Below are 13,066 nucleotides of genomic sequence, written 5' to 3' on the forward strand. Positions count from 1 at the left end.
TGACTCTTTGTTTCTGCCATTTTGGGGTAAAAGAGCAAGTCTTCTACTTTACCTTTTTGACACCTACTTGGAAAGGATCTCTGTGTTACTGCTGGGTGGGGAAGATGTCAGGGCTCTGTAGCTGCTGTGGGCTCTGGTGTAGCTGGGTGACCTAGGTCATTATTTAGACAAGAGCCTCTCCTCTAGCCCAAGCTCTGCGTGTCTTTATTGCTTGCTTGGATTCCTTGCCTGCCATTTAATCCTCCTCCTCCTTCCTCCCACCTCTCTGTCTCTCCCTCCTTCCCCCCACCAAAACTTAGCTCTGTTGTGACCAGGCTTATAGTTTTCCAGGAAGGATATGATTTACTTTGTCATTTAAAGTTTTGTTTGTCTTCCTCTATTTTCCTTTAGTTTCTGTTAAAGTCTTAGTTTTTTGGGGGGAGGTAATGGATTTGTTTCGGTTCATGTTTTACCCTCAGATTCTTGGCGAACTTGGGTGATGTCATAAATTGTAGGTCTTTTATCCTTCACCACGTCACATTTTGTTATTGTGGCTTGTGAAACTTATACGTAATCAAGCTTGATCTTGCCAGGGGAGAAAATCATTGTATCCTTTCTCTTTTAGAAAAAACATTCTATGTGTGTGGGTATCTTGCTTGTAATATAATATGTCTGTGCTCCACATTTGTTCTTTGCCTGCAGAGGTCAGACGAGGGCGTCAGATTTTCCTGGAACTGTAGTTACAGGTGGTTGTGAGCCACCATATGGGGTGCTGGGAATAAAATTCAGATGGTTTGCAAGAGCAGTACGTGTTCTTAGCCACTGGGCATTCCTCCAGGCCTTTCTTGTATCCTTTTCTTTTCACCATTGCTTCATGATGCTTTTCTGAGAAAAAAGAAAAAAAATGAAATTCAATTTGCCCTTAAAATGCTGTCTTAATTCTATTTTTGTAATAATTTGAAGGTGTCAGAAAAGTCTATTTTTAGTAATAGTTATATGAGTGTATTTACTTGTTTGGAATAATGGTTTACATTTACTTATTATTATTAATTATTAATATTGGTGTGTGTGTGTGCGTGCGTGTGCCACGGTGTGCACGGAGGTCAGAGGACAGCCTGCTGGAGTCAGTTTTTCCCTTCTACCCCCTTGGTCCTGGAGATTGAGCTCATGTCATCAGGCTTGGTGACAAGTGCTTTTACCACTGAGTCATCTTGTTGGCTCTGGAATGATTTTTAAGATAAATTATCTACAGCAAAGCTAGTATCTTACAATTTGAGACAGGTCTATAGTTGGACTTGTTTTAATTGTCCAACTGTGGAAGTAATGGGTGCCCAGCCTGTAACCTGCAGTGTAGGATGACGAGGCCGATACAAAGTTACAAACTCCTTTAACTCAGTGGTGCTGTTTTTAACTATGAGTTTTGTAGATGAGGAAAGCCAGACAAACATGTTAGGATAAATGAATTTCAGAGTAACAGGCTAGAATACTTTAGCTTGCACAAAAATTCGTATTTTGTTCTGTTATCTTCCTTCCCATCCCCATAATTGAAAAGCCAATATGCTTACTATTTAGAAAGAACAACCACTGTGGTCCTGCTGCCCAGGGCTAGCCACTGTGGTCCTGCTGCCCAGGGCTAGCCACTGTGGTCCTGCTGCCCAGGGCTAGCCACTGTGGTCCTGATGCCCGGGGCTAGCCACTGTGGTCCTGATGCCCAGGGTTAGCCACTGTGGTCCTGCTCTGTCCTGCTTTGACTGACAATCACAGGTCTGCACATGGGGTGGCCTGTAAGTTACTGAAATGGAGCTGGGTTCTGAAATGCATGGGTTCTGAAAGCCACTTAGTAGCTCTGTCTAAGGCCTTTGATACAGTTTGAACAACTCAGATGGGGTAGGACCCCTATGTGCACCTTGTTGCTATTATTAGTTTTATAAACATCCTTCAATCTGTACCTTTATTCACTCTGACACTCCTTTAGAGTAACTTTTAAATGCTGAATTATTGGATAGATCCGTTGTCACAGTGTTTCCTGACTCCCCCTTAAGTGTTCAGGCATGTTTTCAGTGTGGTTCATGTGTTTTCAGTGTGGCTCACGTTATCACTGGGGGCTGCTGTGTCCCCAGTGAGTGTCTGTGTGCACCATGCAGTCCTGCAGCCCCGCGTGGGATGTGGTGAGGCATGTCCCTTCCTTTCATGGAAGGAGTTCTTCCCGCAGGGCAGCTAGCTGAACTTCTCTTTGTGAGACTGCTGCATTACTGGAATAGTTAGGTCATATCAGAAAGATGAGGCACCCCGCCCCTTCCCCGAGGTACACACAGGAATTCTGAGGAACTTTAGGTGGCACTCCAGATGTACCCCTTAGGAGTCTCTGTAGGCATGGCTACAGATTTAGGCGTATGTTAGAATCATTTGACATAGTTTGGACATTTTCCAAATTCACAATCGACATTTCAGTGGAGTAGAATGTTAACGCGGCACACCGGTGGCAGCTGGAAGGTGCAAGGCCTTGATTGCTGAGGTGGTGGTACATCGCCAACAGTGCAGTGCACAAAAAGAGACAGCAGAGGGCTGGGTAAACCTAAGTGCTTCTGATTTAGTGATTTTCCTGTGCCTGCCCCTGGAGAAGCAGCAGGTTTACATCTTCTGACTTGAAGTGCCTATAGTCTGGTTGCTGGACTGGTTAGCGTTCTTTGTGTAAAATGCATTAATGGAAGTACGAAGGGCCAGTGGCCATTGAGAACACGCCTCCAGTTACCAGGTAGTCAGGGAAAGTTTGCAGGGAGCGGGTGGCATTCCACAGAGACCTGATGAGGAGGAATTGCAGGGAGCTCTGATTGTGACCAGGGCTCAAGGGTATCAATGCAAATTGAATCTTTGTGAAGCATTTCACAGTTTTATTAGATGTTAAATTCCGGAGCGAGGTTTATACGGTTTTTTATTACTAAGTATAGTTGCAAATATGTACTGTTAAGATCTTCTGTGATATGGTTATTTGAATATTGTATTTCTCTTTTTGCAACAGATGCTGGCCCACAGCCTTGTAGTTTTTCATTTTAATTGGAAGCCACAGCTCCCCCCTTCTCCATAATTAGACTATATATTTAAAAACTACTTGCTGTCATTTTATTAAAATGACTTCAGAGCATAAAAGCATTATTTTTCAGTTTCCCTTCCTCTTCTGTGTTGTGTTCCCTCCAAGCTGTATTTTACATTCAACATGTTGTGGGCGTGTGGTCCATAGCGTCATCTGCTTCCATAAGGGGTTTCTCCAGATGAGGCTGGTGAATAAATAACATTGCTTCTGTGCGGACATTAGAAACCGTTCCCTTGTGTTATGCTGAGATGACACCGGAAAAGAACTGTTTGTTTCTCTGTTATGTGTGCATCATGTCTCCTGTGAGCACCCCAACCCCAGATAAAACCTTAGCAGTCGCCGTTTACTGTACAAACGTATAGATTATGTTAACTGTTCCTGATAATTCAAACACACTGGATAGTGATGGCATCTTTGTGAAAGAAAACACATTTTTCTCCCTTCAGGTATCGCCATCAGAGAATCTGCAAGGGTAGTTGATCAAGCCCAAAGGAGGGTGTTGAGAGGAGTTGATGACCTTGACTTTTTCATAGGGGATGAAGCCATTGATAAACCTACCTACGCTACCAAGGTAAAGCTGTTCTGGCAGTCTGCCTGTGTAAGTGCAGAGTCAAGGGCAGAGGTGGAGTGCCTGAGGGAAATGGGAGGCTGCACCTGTGTGGTTGGACGGAGGGCGGAGTTGTGGGATGTGGCCTCATTCGTATGCTCGGGTGACTGGGCTGGTTGGACGGAGGGCGTTGTTTCTGAGTGGAGAACCATGTGAAATAGCAAACGCCCGAGTCACACAGCTGTCAGGTGTGCGAGCACGATCTGCCCTTCTGGGGAGTTGCAGGTTGACCACCGCACCTGTCAGGTTTGGAAACGTGCAGCCTGAGCAATTAAGAAGAAACACAAATATTAAAGCCGGTGTACCTTTAAAATAATTTAAATTACTTTTTTAGCTTTGCACACGAAGTGATGGATTGCCTTATGACATTTTCATACATACGCGCCATTTTACTCTGTTCCTATGCATCCCCACTTCCTCTGATGACCTCATGACCTCTCTCGTCTACCTGCTCACTTCCTGGTTCCCTCCCTCCGCTCTCATGGCACAGATATTCCACTATTCTCTTTTTCTCCCTTCTCCCTTAAGATCACTCTCTTGCTTCCATGCACCCCCCCAAGACATACACAATCACAGAAAGACAGAGAAAGAGGAGAGGGGGTGATTGATTTAAATATAGGTTCTACATATGAGGGAAAACATGCAATATTTGTCTTTCTGAGTGTGACTTATTTCATTTACCTTAATAAACTCCGTTGGCATTCATTTTCATGCAGTTGTCATGATTTCATTTTTTTATGGCTAAATAAAATTCTATTGCATATATGTACTACATTTTAAAAGAATCCATTTATGTTGGGCGGTGGTGGCACATGCCTTTAATTCCAGCACAAGGCCAGCCTGGTCTACAGAGTGAGTTCTAGAACAGCCAGGACTGTTTCACAGAAGAAACCCTGTCTCCAGAAAAAGAAAAGAAATAGAAAAAGAAAAAAAAAAAGGTTGTCTGTCTGTTGATAGACATCTGTCTAGCCCGGTTCAGTGTCTTAGCTACTGTGAATACAGCGCAGTGACCGTGGCCCTGCATGTATCTTTGTGACTTGGAGTCCTTCAGGTGTGGCCTCCCTGGCTTGCCGTACGGCAGGTCTGCCTTCAGTTCTTTTTAGGAGCATCCGCTCTGACTTCTGTAGTAGTTGCCTCGGCTCACAGTCCTACCAGCACAGTGTAGCAGTTCCAGGTTCTCCATTGTTCACCAGAAAAGTAGGCGATTCTTCTGTAAAAACAAAAGGAGCAGAGGGAGCTTCATATAGATGAGCTCTGCCCGCTGCCATCCAGGTGGTTCTGCGTACCAGAGGTGATGCAGTAAAACACAGGACGGAACTTGATCGCGTGCTAAAGCATGCTGTCTGCATGTGGGCCACCATGCACTTCCCACCAGGAGGCCTTTATTCTGTCGGGCTGCACAGCCTCCTCTGCACTTGAGCTGGGAAGCTGTTGCTGGTACCCAGCTCTTACCGTCTGCACACATCTCTCTTCCTTTTGCTTCAGTGGCCTATACGGCACGGCATCATTGAAGACTGGGACCTGATGGAAAGGTTCATGGAACAAGTGGTCTTTAAGTATCTGCGGGCTGAACCCGAGGACCATTATTTTTTAATGGTGAGTAATTGGAACCAAGAGGAATATATACCCCTATAAATTCCAAATTACTTAGATTGTTGAGCACTAAGGCCCTTCTAGAGACTTAGATTTTTAAACATGATGTCCTTCTAAAGGCTTTCGCACGAATCAGGGGAATACCAGAAAGCTGTATATGTATATAATAGACACATCCAGAACCTAAGTGGCTTACCACCCTGCAGAGCAGGAAGGCCAGAGTCCGGCCTCCCTGGGGTGCTTGGCTCAGCAGCTTGGCGATGCACCCATCTTTTAGTGGGCTGGCTCTTCTGCTGGCTCTCTGGTGACCCAAGACAGCTGTCTACCTTTCTGTGCCGCCTCTTCAGAATCTTCCCTGGTTTCTGCTCAGAGGTAGAAGAGAAGCCATTCTCAGGAACCATGTGCCTGGCCTGTCTGTGGGTTCCTTAGACTGGGAGGAGGGTAAGTACTGACGTCCAGTACAGGGTCTAGGGGAGGCGTGGTTACTGTGGGAAGCTGTTGTGTCCTCCAGTGTCCTTGAGAGGTGAGTGGATGCTGTGACTCTTAACTTCTGTTGTTGCAGAGAAACCGCAGCCAAGATGTGATTTTCCCAGTGTTTAGATCTTAATTGTAAAAGGGAACTGAACTGAGTTCTGGGCCCTGATTATGGTACTTAAGTATTGTGTCAAACATAACAGTGTAGAGAAATGAGAAGAAATACCTCTTGGGATCTAATTGTTCTGTTCAACATGTTTCCTTCCATGGAATATCCTTTTACATTTAAAGTAGTCTCATGCATAAAATGCTTGCTTCATAAGTAGCAACTCTATACAACCTAAGCTGCATATTAAAACTTACATGAATCAGCTTTGGATTTTTCTATGCAAGAACATTGTCAAATGGGTCAATATCCAGTTAAATTTTTTCTGATATTTTACTATTCACGTCTTTTAGAGTTGTCTGGTGGTGGCACATGCCTTTTATCCCAGCACTTGGGAGGCAGAGGCAGGCATATCTCTGTGAGTACAGGGCCAGCCTGGTCTATAGAGCTAGTTCTAGAACAGCCAGAACTGTTACACAGAGAAACCCTGTCTCAGAAAACCAAAAGAAGAAATTTCAAGGCTAGTAGTTATATATTTAATGTATATTAATTATTATCATACTAATATATAATATGTAATATAATATATTAGAAAATAGTGGGGTGCTGGATGGTGGTGGTGCATGCCTTTAATCTCAGCACTCAGGAGGCAGAGGCAGGCAGATCTCTGTGAGTTCGAGACCAGCCTGGTCTACAGTAGCTAGTTCCAGGACGGATTCCAAAGCCACAGAGAAACCCTGTCTCGAAAAAAAAAAAACAAAAAAAAACAAACAAAAAACAAAAAACCCAAAAACAACAACAAAAAAGTAGCGGGGCTGGAGAGATGGCTCGGTGGTTAAGAGCACTGACTGCCGGTCCAGAGAACCTGGGTTCGATTCCCAGCATCTATATGACAGCTAACAACTGTCTGTAATTCTAAGATTACAGACATGTATGTCTCACATAGACATACATGCAGGCAAAACACCAGTGCAAACAAAATAAAAATAAATAATTAAAAAATCAAGTGGTAGCTACAAGGCTAATATTTGTGGGGTTTATACATTTAATGTGTATTGTTACATTATAATAAAACATATGCATATTAATAACATATAATTATTATTAGTTATAATTATATTGTTGTCTTAATTATATTAACCAAGGCAGATTTTTAAAGGTGCTCTGACCTCTCCCTCAGGTGTCAGCTTTTGGGGCAGAATGCCAAGTGTGGCCACTGTGTTTTACACTGTAGCGAGTCACAGGTGTGTTCGTGGCCATGGCACTACCATACTTCACAATGATCCGAGGCTAAGGGCTAAGGATGAAAATAAAGACAGAAGCTCATTCTTGCAAGGAGAATGGCGTTTATTATTTTGAGGATAGAGCCTTATATACCAAAGTCAGGTATGGTGGAAAAACACCAAGGTCAGAATCCTACATTCCCAGGGCCCTCCAGCAAAGGGCGGGCCAAAAACAGGAATTAGCATTTAGACAAAAAACAAGAACTTGCTTGCAGGCCTTACTTGGAGAAGGGGATGAGAAGTGTTTAGCTGAAAGCTCCTAGTAACAAGTGGTCAACAGACCCCCATGGGGGAAGGTGCAATATTACCCAGTAGAAGTCAGGATGGGAACTCAAACAGGGCAGGATTCCGGAGGCAGGAGCTGATGCAGAGACCATGGAAGCTGCTTCCTGGCTTGCTCAGGACCACAATGGTCTGGACCCTCCCCCTCCCCAGTTAGTTACTAATTAAGAAAATACCCTATAGCTGAATCTTACAGCGACAATGTTTCAGTTGAGTTCCTCTCCTTTTAGATAACTCCAGCTTGTGTCACATTGACATAAAACTAGCTAGTACATTAATGGTGACTCAGACGTGCTTTCCCCAACTCAGTGACCACTAGCCAGCACAGAAATGGACCACATGGCTTGCTCAGTCGGTGCTGGGTCACCTGCCTCTGAGCTTCCCACATGCTTTCATCTCCTCTCCTGTTCTCTTTTCATTGAGTGTTTATATCTTAAAAATTGTTTCTTGGGCAGTCAGGGTGGCTCAGTAGATGAAAGTGCATTCTGTGCAAGCTTGATGGCCTGAGTTCGATCACCAGAACCCATAATGAAAGGAGAAAACTGATGCCCAAAGTTATCCTCTGCTGTGTGTGTGACACCCGTGTACCTGTGTTCATGTACACATGCCAACAACAATAAAACATTCCTCTGCTGCAGTTATGGAGGGACTTAAAGGCGGAACCAATTCTAGGTCTATGCGTCAAACTTTTTATCTTGCGGAGAGATACAGGTTATTTTCATAACACTCATTAATTATTCATTTTGAATAAGTACCAGGTGATAATTTTACTATTGCTATGGGTTATAATGCTCATGTAGTTTGCTTTTATGTGATATTCTATATTCTAATTATATGCTTCAATGTTAAGGCAATAAGAAAACTTTGATCTTGTGTAATGATTTGGGAATGTCTTAAGTGTGTCTTCCAAAGGAATACTTCATGTGCCTTTGGTGATGGACATAGAGGTAGTGGAAGACAAAGGAGGAAATGGGTTGTGAGGATGTAGTCTTACTGACTTTGAACTGGGTGTCTGTGGCTCATACCTTTAACCCCAGCACTCAGAAGGCAGGGGCGGGCAGATCTCTGACTTGAGGCCAGCCTGGTCTACAGAGTGAGTTCCAGGACAGCTAGGGCTACACAGAGAAACTCTGTCTTGAAAAACAAAACAAAGCAAAGAAAAACAAAACAAAACAAAAGAATTCTTTGATTCCAGAACCAGAGAACGGGACTACATGACAAATATTTCAGGACTTCATGACAAATTCTTCAAAGATTGTGGTTGGTATCCAGTGATAGGAGTCTAAAAATAGTAGTTTAAACAAGTTAGGGGTTTTAATTTTCTTGATAAAATCAGCTTGTGGCAGGCATTGGTGCTGGGCATGGCAGCTGTCTGGTGTCACCAGGGATTCCTCTTCCCTGGTGTATTTGATGTTTGGCTTCCCTGCTAAGGACGCTGACTATTCCAATGTTGGCCACTGCAGCTTCCATCATTCCCTTATTGTAAAAGAAGACAGAGGGGTAAGGGCAAAGAGGGTCTACGGTTTGGTATCAGCTTTTGTATCTCATTGGCCAGAGCTTACCTACTCAGCCATCCTTGTCCACAAAGAAGTATGGGATACGTTTTTTTGTCTGGTCCTGCTGCTCCTTCCAGTATCAGTCAATGAGTAATCAGCAATGACTACACAGCGCTATTAAAGCACAACTCACAGTACCCGCCAGAGTAAGGTAAGCCCAGGTCTGAAGAAGGCTGGCTCAGCTGCTTCCATCGCTTCTGTGGTATTCTGTCCATCTTGAGTGGGGCAGGAGTGCCGTGGTACTGGGTCTGCTCCAGCTGTGGGTGTCTGCCTCTGCTTCCATCAGTCACTGGATGAAGGCTCCAGGATGGCATATAGGGTAGACGTCAAGTTCATTATCAGGAATGGGCATTTAAGGTGGTCTCTCCACTATTGCTTAGCTTACCAGTTGGTGTCATCCCTTTATATCACTAGCGGTTTCACGGGTGCCAGATCTCTCTTCTAACCTATTACTCCCTCTATTATGGTATTTCTCATCCTGTTCTCTTATTTCTACCCCCCCACTCAACCTTCCTGTTTCCCCATGACCTACTCTCTATTTCTGTTCTCCCCCTCTCTTCTTCCCAGCTCCCACTCACCCCCCCCACCTCTCGCCATATTCCCAATCTGTTCAGGAGATCTTGCCTCATTCCTCTTCTCTGGGGTACCATGCATATCTCTCTTAGGTTCTTTCCTGTTTCCCAGACTCTCTGTCAGTGGAAGTGCAGACTGACACTATCCTGATCCATGTCTAAAATGCATATATGAGTGAATGAATACCATGTTTGTATTTTTGTGACTGTGTTACATCACTCAGGATGGTTTCTTCTAGTGCCATCCATTTACCTGCGAATTTCAAGATTCCATTGTTTTTTTTTTCTGCTGAGTAGTACTCCATTGTGTAAATGTGCACATTTTCTCTATCCACTCTTCGGGTGAGGGACATCTAGGTTGCTTCCAAGTTCTGGCTATTACAAATAATGCTGCTATGAACATAGTGGAACAGACATCCTTGTTGTATGAATGGGCATCTTTTGGATATATGCCTAAGAGTGGAGTTTCTGAGTCTTGTGGTAGGTTTATTCCCACTTTTCTGAGGAATCTCCATACTGATTTCCAAAGTGGGTGTACGAATTGGCACTCCCACCAGCAGTGGAGGAATGTTCCCCTCTCTCCACATCCTCTCCAGCATAAATTGTCTTCAGTGTTTTTGATTTTAGCCATTCTGACAGGAGTAAGATGGTATCTCAGAGTTGTTTTGACTTGCATTTCCCTGATGGCTAAGGATGTTGAGCACTTTCCCAAGTGTCTCTCAGCCATTTTAGACTCCCCTATTGAGAATTCTCTATTTAGTTCTGTACCCCATTTTTTTTGTTTTTACGAGACAGGGTTTCTCTGTATTGTTTTGGAGGCTATCGGTCTAGCCCAGCCTCGAACTCACAGAGATCCGCCTGCCTCTGCCTCCCGAGTGCTGGGATTAAAGGCGTGTGCCACCACCACCTGGCTTGTACCTCACTTTTTAATTGGATCCTTTGGTGTTTTGGAGACTTGCTTCTTGAGTTCTTTATAAATTTTGGAAATCAGCCCTCTGTCAGATGTGGGGTTAGTGAATATCTTTTCCCATTCTGTGGACTGCCTTTTTGTCTTGCCGACTGTGTCCTTTGCCTTACAGAAGCTTCTCAGTTTCAGGAGGTCCCATTTGTTAATTGTTGATCTCATGGTCTATGCTACTGGAATTATGTTCAGGAGGCTGTCTCCTGTACCAATTCGTTGAAGAGTATCTCCCACTTTCTCTTCTAAGAGTTTCAGTGTGGTTGGATTTATGTTGATATCTTTGATCCATTTGCACTTAAGTTTTGTGCATGGCGATAAACATGGATCTATCTGCAGTCTTCTGCATGCCAATATCCAGTTATGCCAGCACCATTTGTTGAAGATGCTTTCTTTTTTCCACTGTACAGTTCTAGCTTCTTTGTCAAAAATCAAGTGCTCATAGGTGTGTGGGTTAAAATCAGGGCTTTCAATTCGGTTCCATTCGTCTACCTGTCTATCTTTGTGTCAATACCAAGCTGTTTTCAGGACTATAGCTCTGTAATAGAGCTTGAAGTCAGGTATGGTGATGCCTCCTGAAGTTCCTTTATTATTTAGGCTTTATTGTTTTGGCTATCCTGGGTCTTTTGTTTTTCCATATAAAGTTGATTAATGTTCTTTCAAGGTCTGTGAAGAATTGTGCCAGAATTTTGATAGGGATTGCATTGAATCTGTAGACTGCTTTTGGCAAGATTGCCATTTTTATTATGTTGACCCTACCAATCCAAGAGCATGGGAGATCTTTCCATTTTCTGGTATCCTCTTTGATTTCTTTCTTTAGAGACTCAAAGTTCTTGATATACAGGTCTTTCACTTCTTTGATTAACATTATCTCCAGATATTTGATGCTGTTTATGGCTATTGTAAGGGATGATGTTTCTCTGATTTCTTTCTCAGCCACTTTATCATCTGTATATAATAGGGCCACTGACTATTTTGTGTTAACCTTTTATCCTGACACTTTGCTGAAGGTGTTTATCAGCTCTAGGAGTTCCCTTGCAGAGTTTTTCAGGTCACTTATGTAAACTATCATATCATCTGCAAATAGTGAAAGCTTGACTTCCTCTTTTCCTATTTGTATCCCCTTGATCTCCTTTTGTTGTCTTATTGCTCTGTCTAGAACTTCAAGTACAATATTGAAGAGATATGGAGAGAGTGGGCAGCCTTGTCTTGTTCCTGATGTTAGAGGAATTGCGTTGAGTTTCTCTCCATTTAGTTTGATGTTAGCTGTTGGTTTACTGTATATTGCTTTTATTATGTTCAGGTGTGTTCCTGTTGTATGTTCCTGTTATCCTTGATCTCTCTAGGACCTTTATCATGAAGGGGTGCTGGATTTTGTCAAAGGCTTTTTCAGCATCTAGTGAGATGATCATGTGGTATTTCTTTCACAGTTTGTTTATATGGTGGATTACATTGATAGATTTTCTAATGTTGAACCATCCCTGCATTCCTGGGATGAAGCCTACTTGATCATGGTGGATGATTTTTCTGATGTGTTCTTGAATCCGGTTTGCTAGTATTATATTGAGTACTTTTGCATCGATGTTCATGAGGGGAATTGGTCTATAGTTCTCTTTCTTAGTTGTGTCTTTGTGTGGCTTGGGTATAAAGGTAATTGTAGCCTCATAAAAAGAGTTTGGCAGTGAGTCTCCTGCTTCTATTGTGTGTGATACTTTGGGGAGTATTGGAATTAGCTCTTCTTTGAATTTCTGGTAGAATTCTGCACTGAAGCCATCTGGGCCTGGGCTTTTGATGACTGCTTCTATTTCATTAAGGGTTATAGCTCTGTTTAGATTGTTTATCTGTTCTTGATTTATTTTTGGCAAGTGATATCTACCCAGGAAATTGTCCATTTCCTTTAAATTTTCCAATTTAGTGGAGTACAGGTTTTCAAAGTATGCCCTGATGATTCTCTGGATTTCCTCAGTGTCCGTTGTTATGTCCCCCTTTTCATTTCTGATTTTGTTAATTAGCATGTTCTCTCTCTGTCTTTTGGTTAGTTTGGACAGAGGTTTGTCTATTTTGTTGATTTTCTCAAAGAACCAACTCTTTGTTTCATTGATTCTTCTCAATGTTTTCCTGGTTTCTACTTGATTGATTTCAGCCCTCAATTTGATTATTTCCTGGCATCTGTTCCTCCTGGGTGAATTTGCTTCTTTTTGTTCTAGAGCATTCAGCTGTGCTATTAATTCTCTAGTGTGACTGTTCTCCAGTTTCTTCATGTGGGCACTTAGTGCTATGAACTTTCCTCTTAGCACTGCTTTCAGAGTGTCCCCTAAGTTTGGGTATGTTGTGTCTTCATTCTCATTGAATTCCAGGTATTCTTTAATTTCTTTTTTATTTCTTCCTTTACCCAGGGATGGTGCAATTGTGCATTGTTCAATTTTCATGAGTTTGTAGGGTTTCTACGATTTGTGTTATTGTTGAATTCTAATTGTAATGCTACAATTGTAATGATAAGATACAGGGTGTTATTCCAATTTTTTTTGTATCTGTGGAGGTTTGCTATGTTTCCTATTATGTGGT

General features: G+C 42.8%; 1 protein-coding gene across 4 annotated transcripts in view; it reads left to right on the forward strand.

The window, feature by feature from the left end:
* The window catches only part of Actr3b (actin related protein 3B), an 88,301-nt gene that overhangs the window by 36,090 nt on the left and 39,145 nt on the right, over nucleotides 1-13,066 (forward strand). For 2 of the 4 annotated variants that reach the window (XM_013123749.3, XM_005084208.4), the window contains 2 exons: nucleotides 3,517-3,641; nucleotides 5,163-5,273. The exons of the other annotated variants lie outside the window; for them this stretch is intronic. In XM_013123749.3, coding sequence (XP_012979203.1) covers nucleotides 5,202-5,273 — 72 coding nt within the window. In that variant the 5' untranslated portion in view covers nucleotides 3,517-3,641; nucleotides 5,163-5,201. The remainder of the gene's footprint in view (nucleotides 1-3,516; nucleotides 3,642-5,162; nucleotides 5,274-13,066) is intronic. 4 annotated transcript variants of the gene reach the window in all.

This window comes from Mesocricetus auratus, unplaced genomic scaffold (assembly GCF_017639785.1).
Source record: "Mesocricetus auratus isolate SY011 unplaced genomic scaffold, BCM_Maur_2.0 Super-Scaffold_100676, whole genome shotgun sequence".
Classification (NCBI taxonomy): Eukaryota; Metazoa; Chordata; class Mammalia; order Rodentia; family Cricetidae; genus Mesocricetus; species Mesocricetus auratus.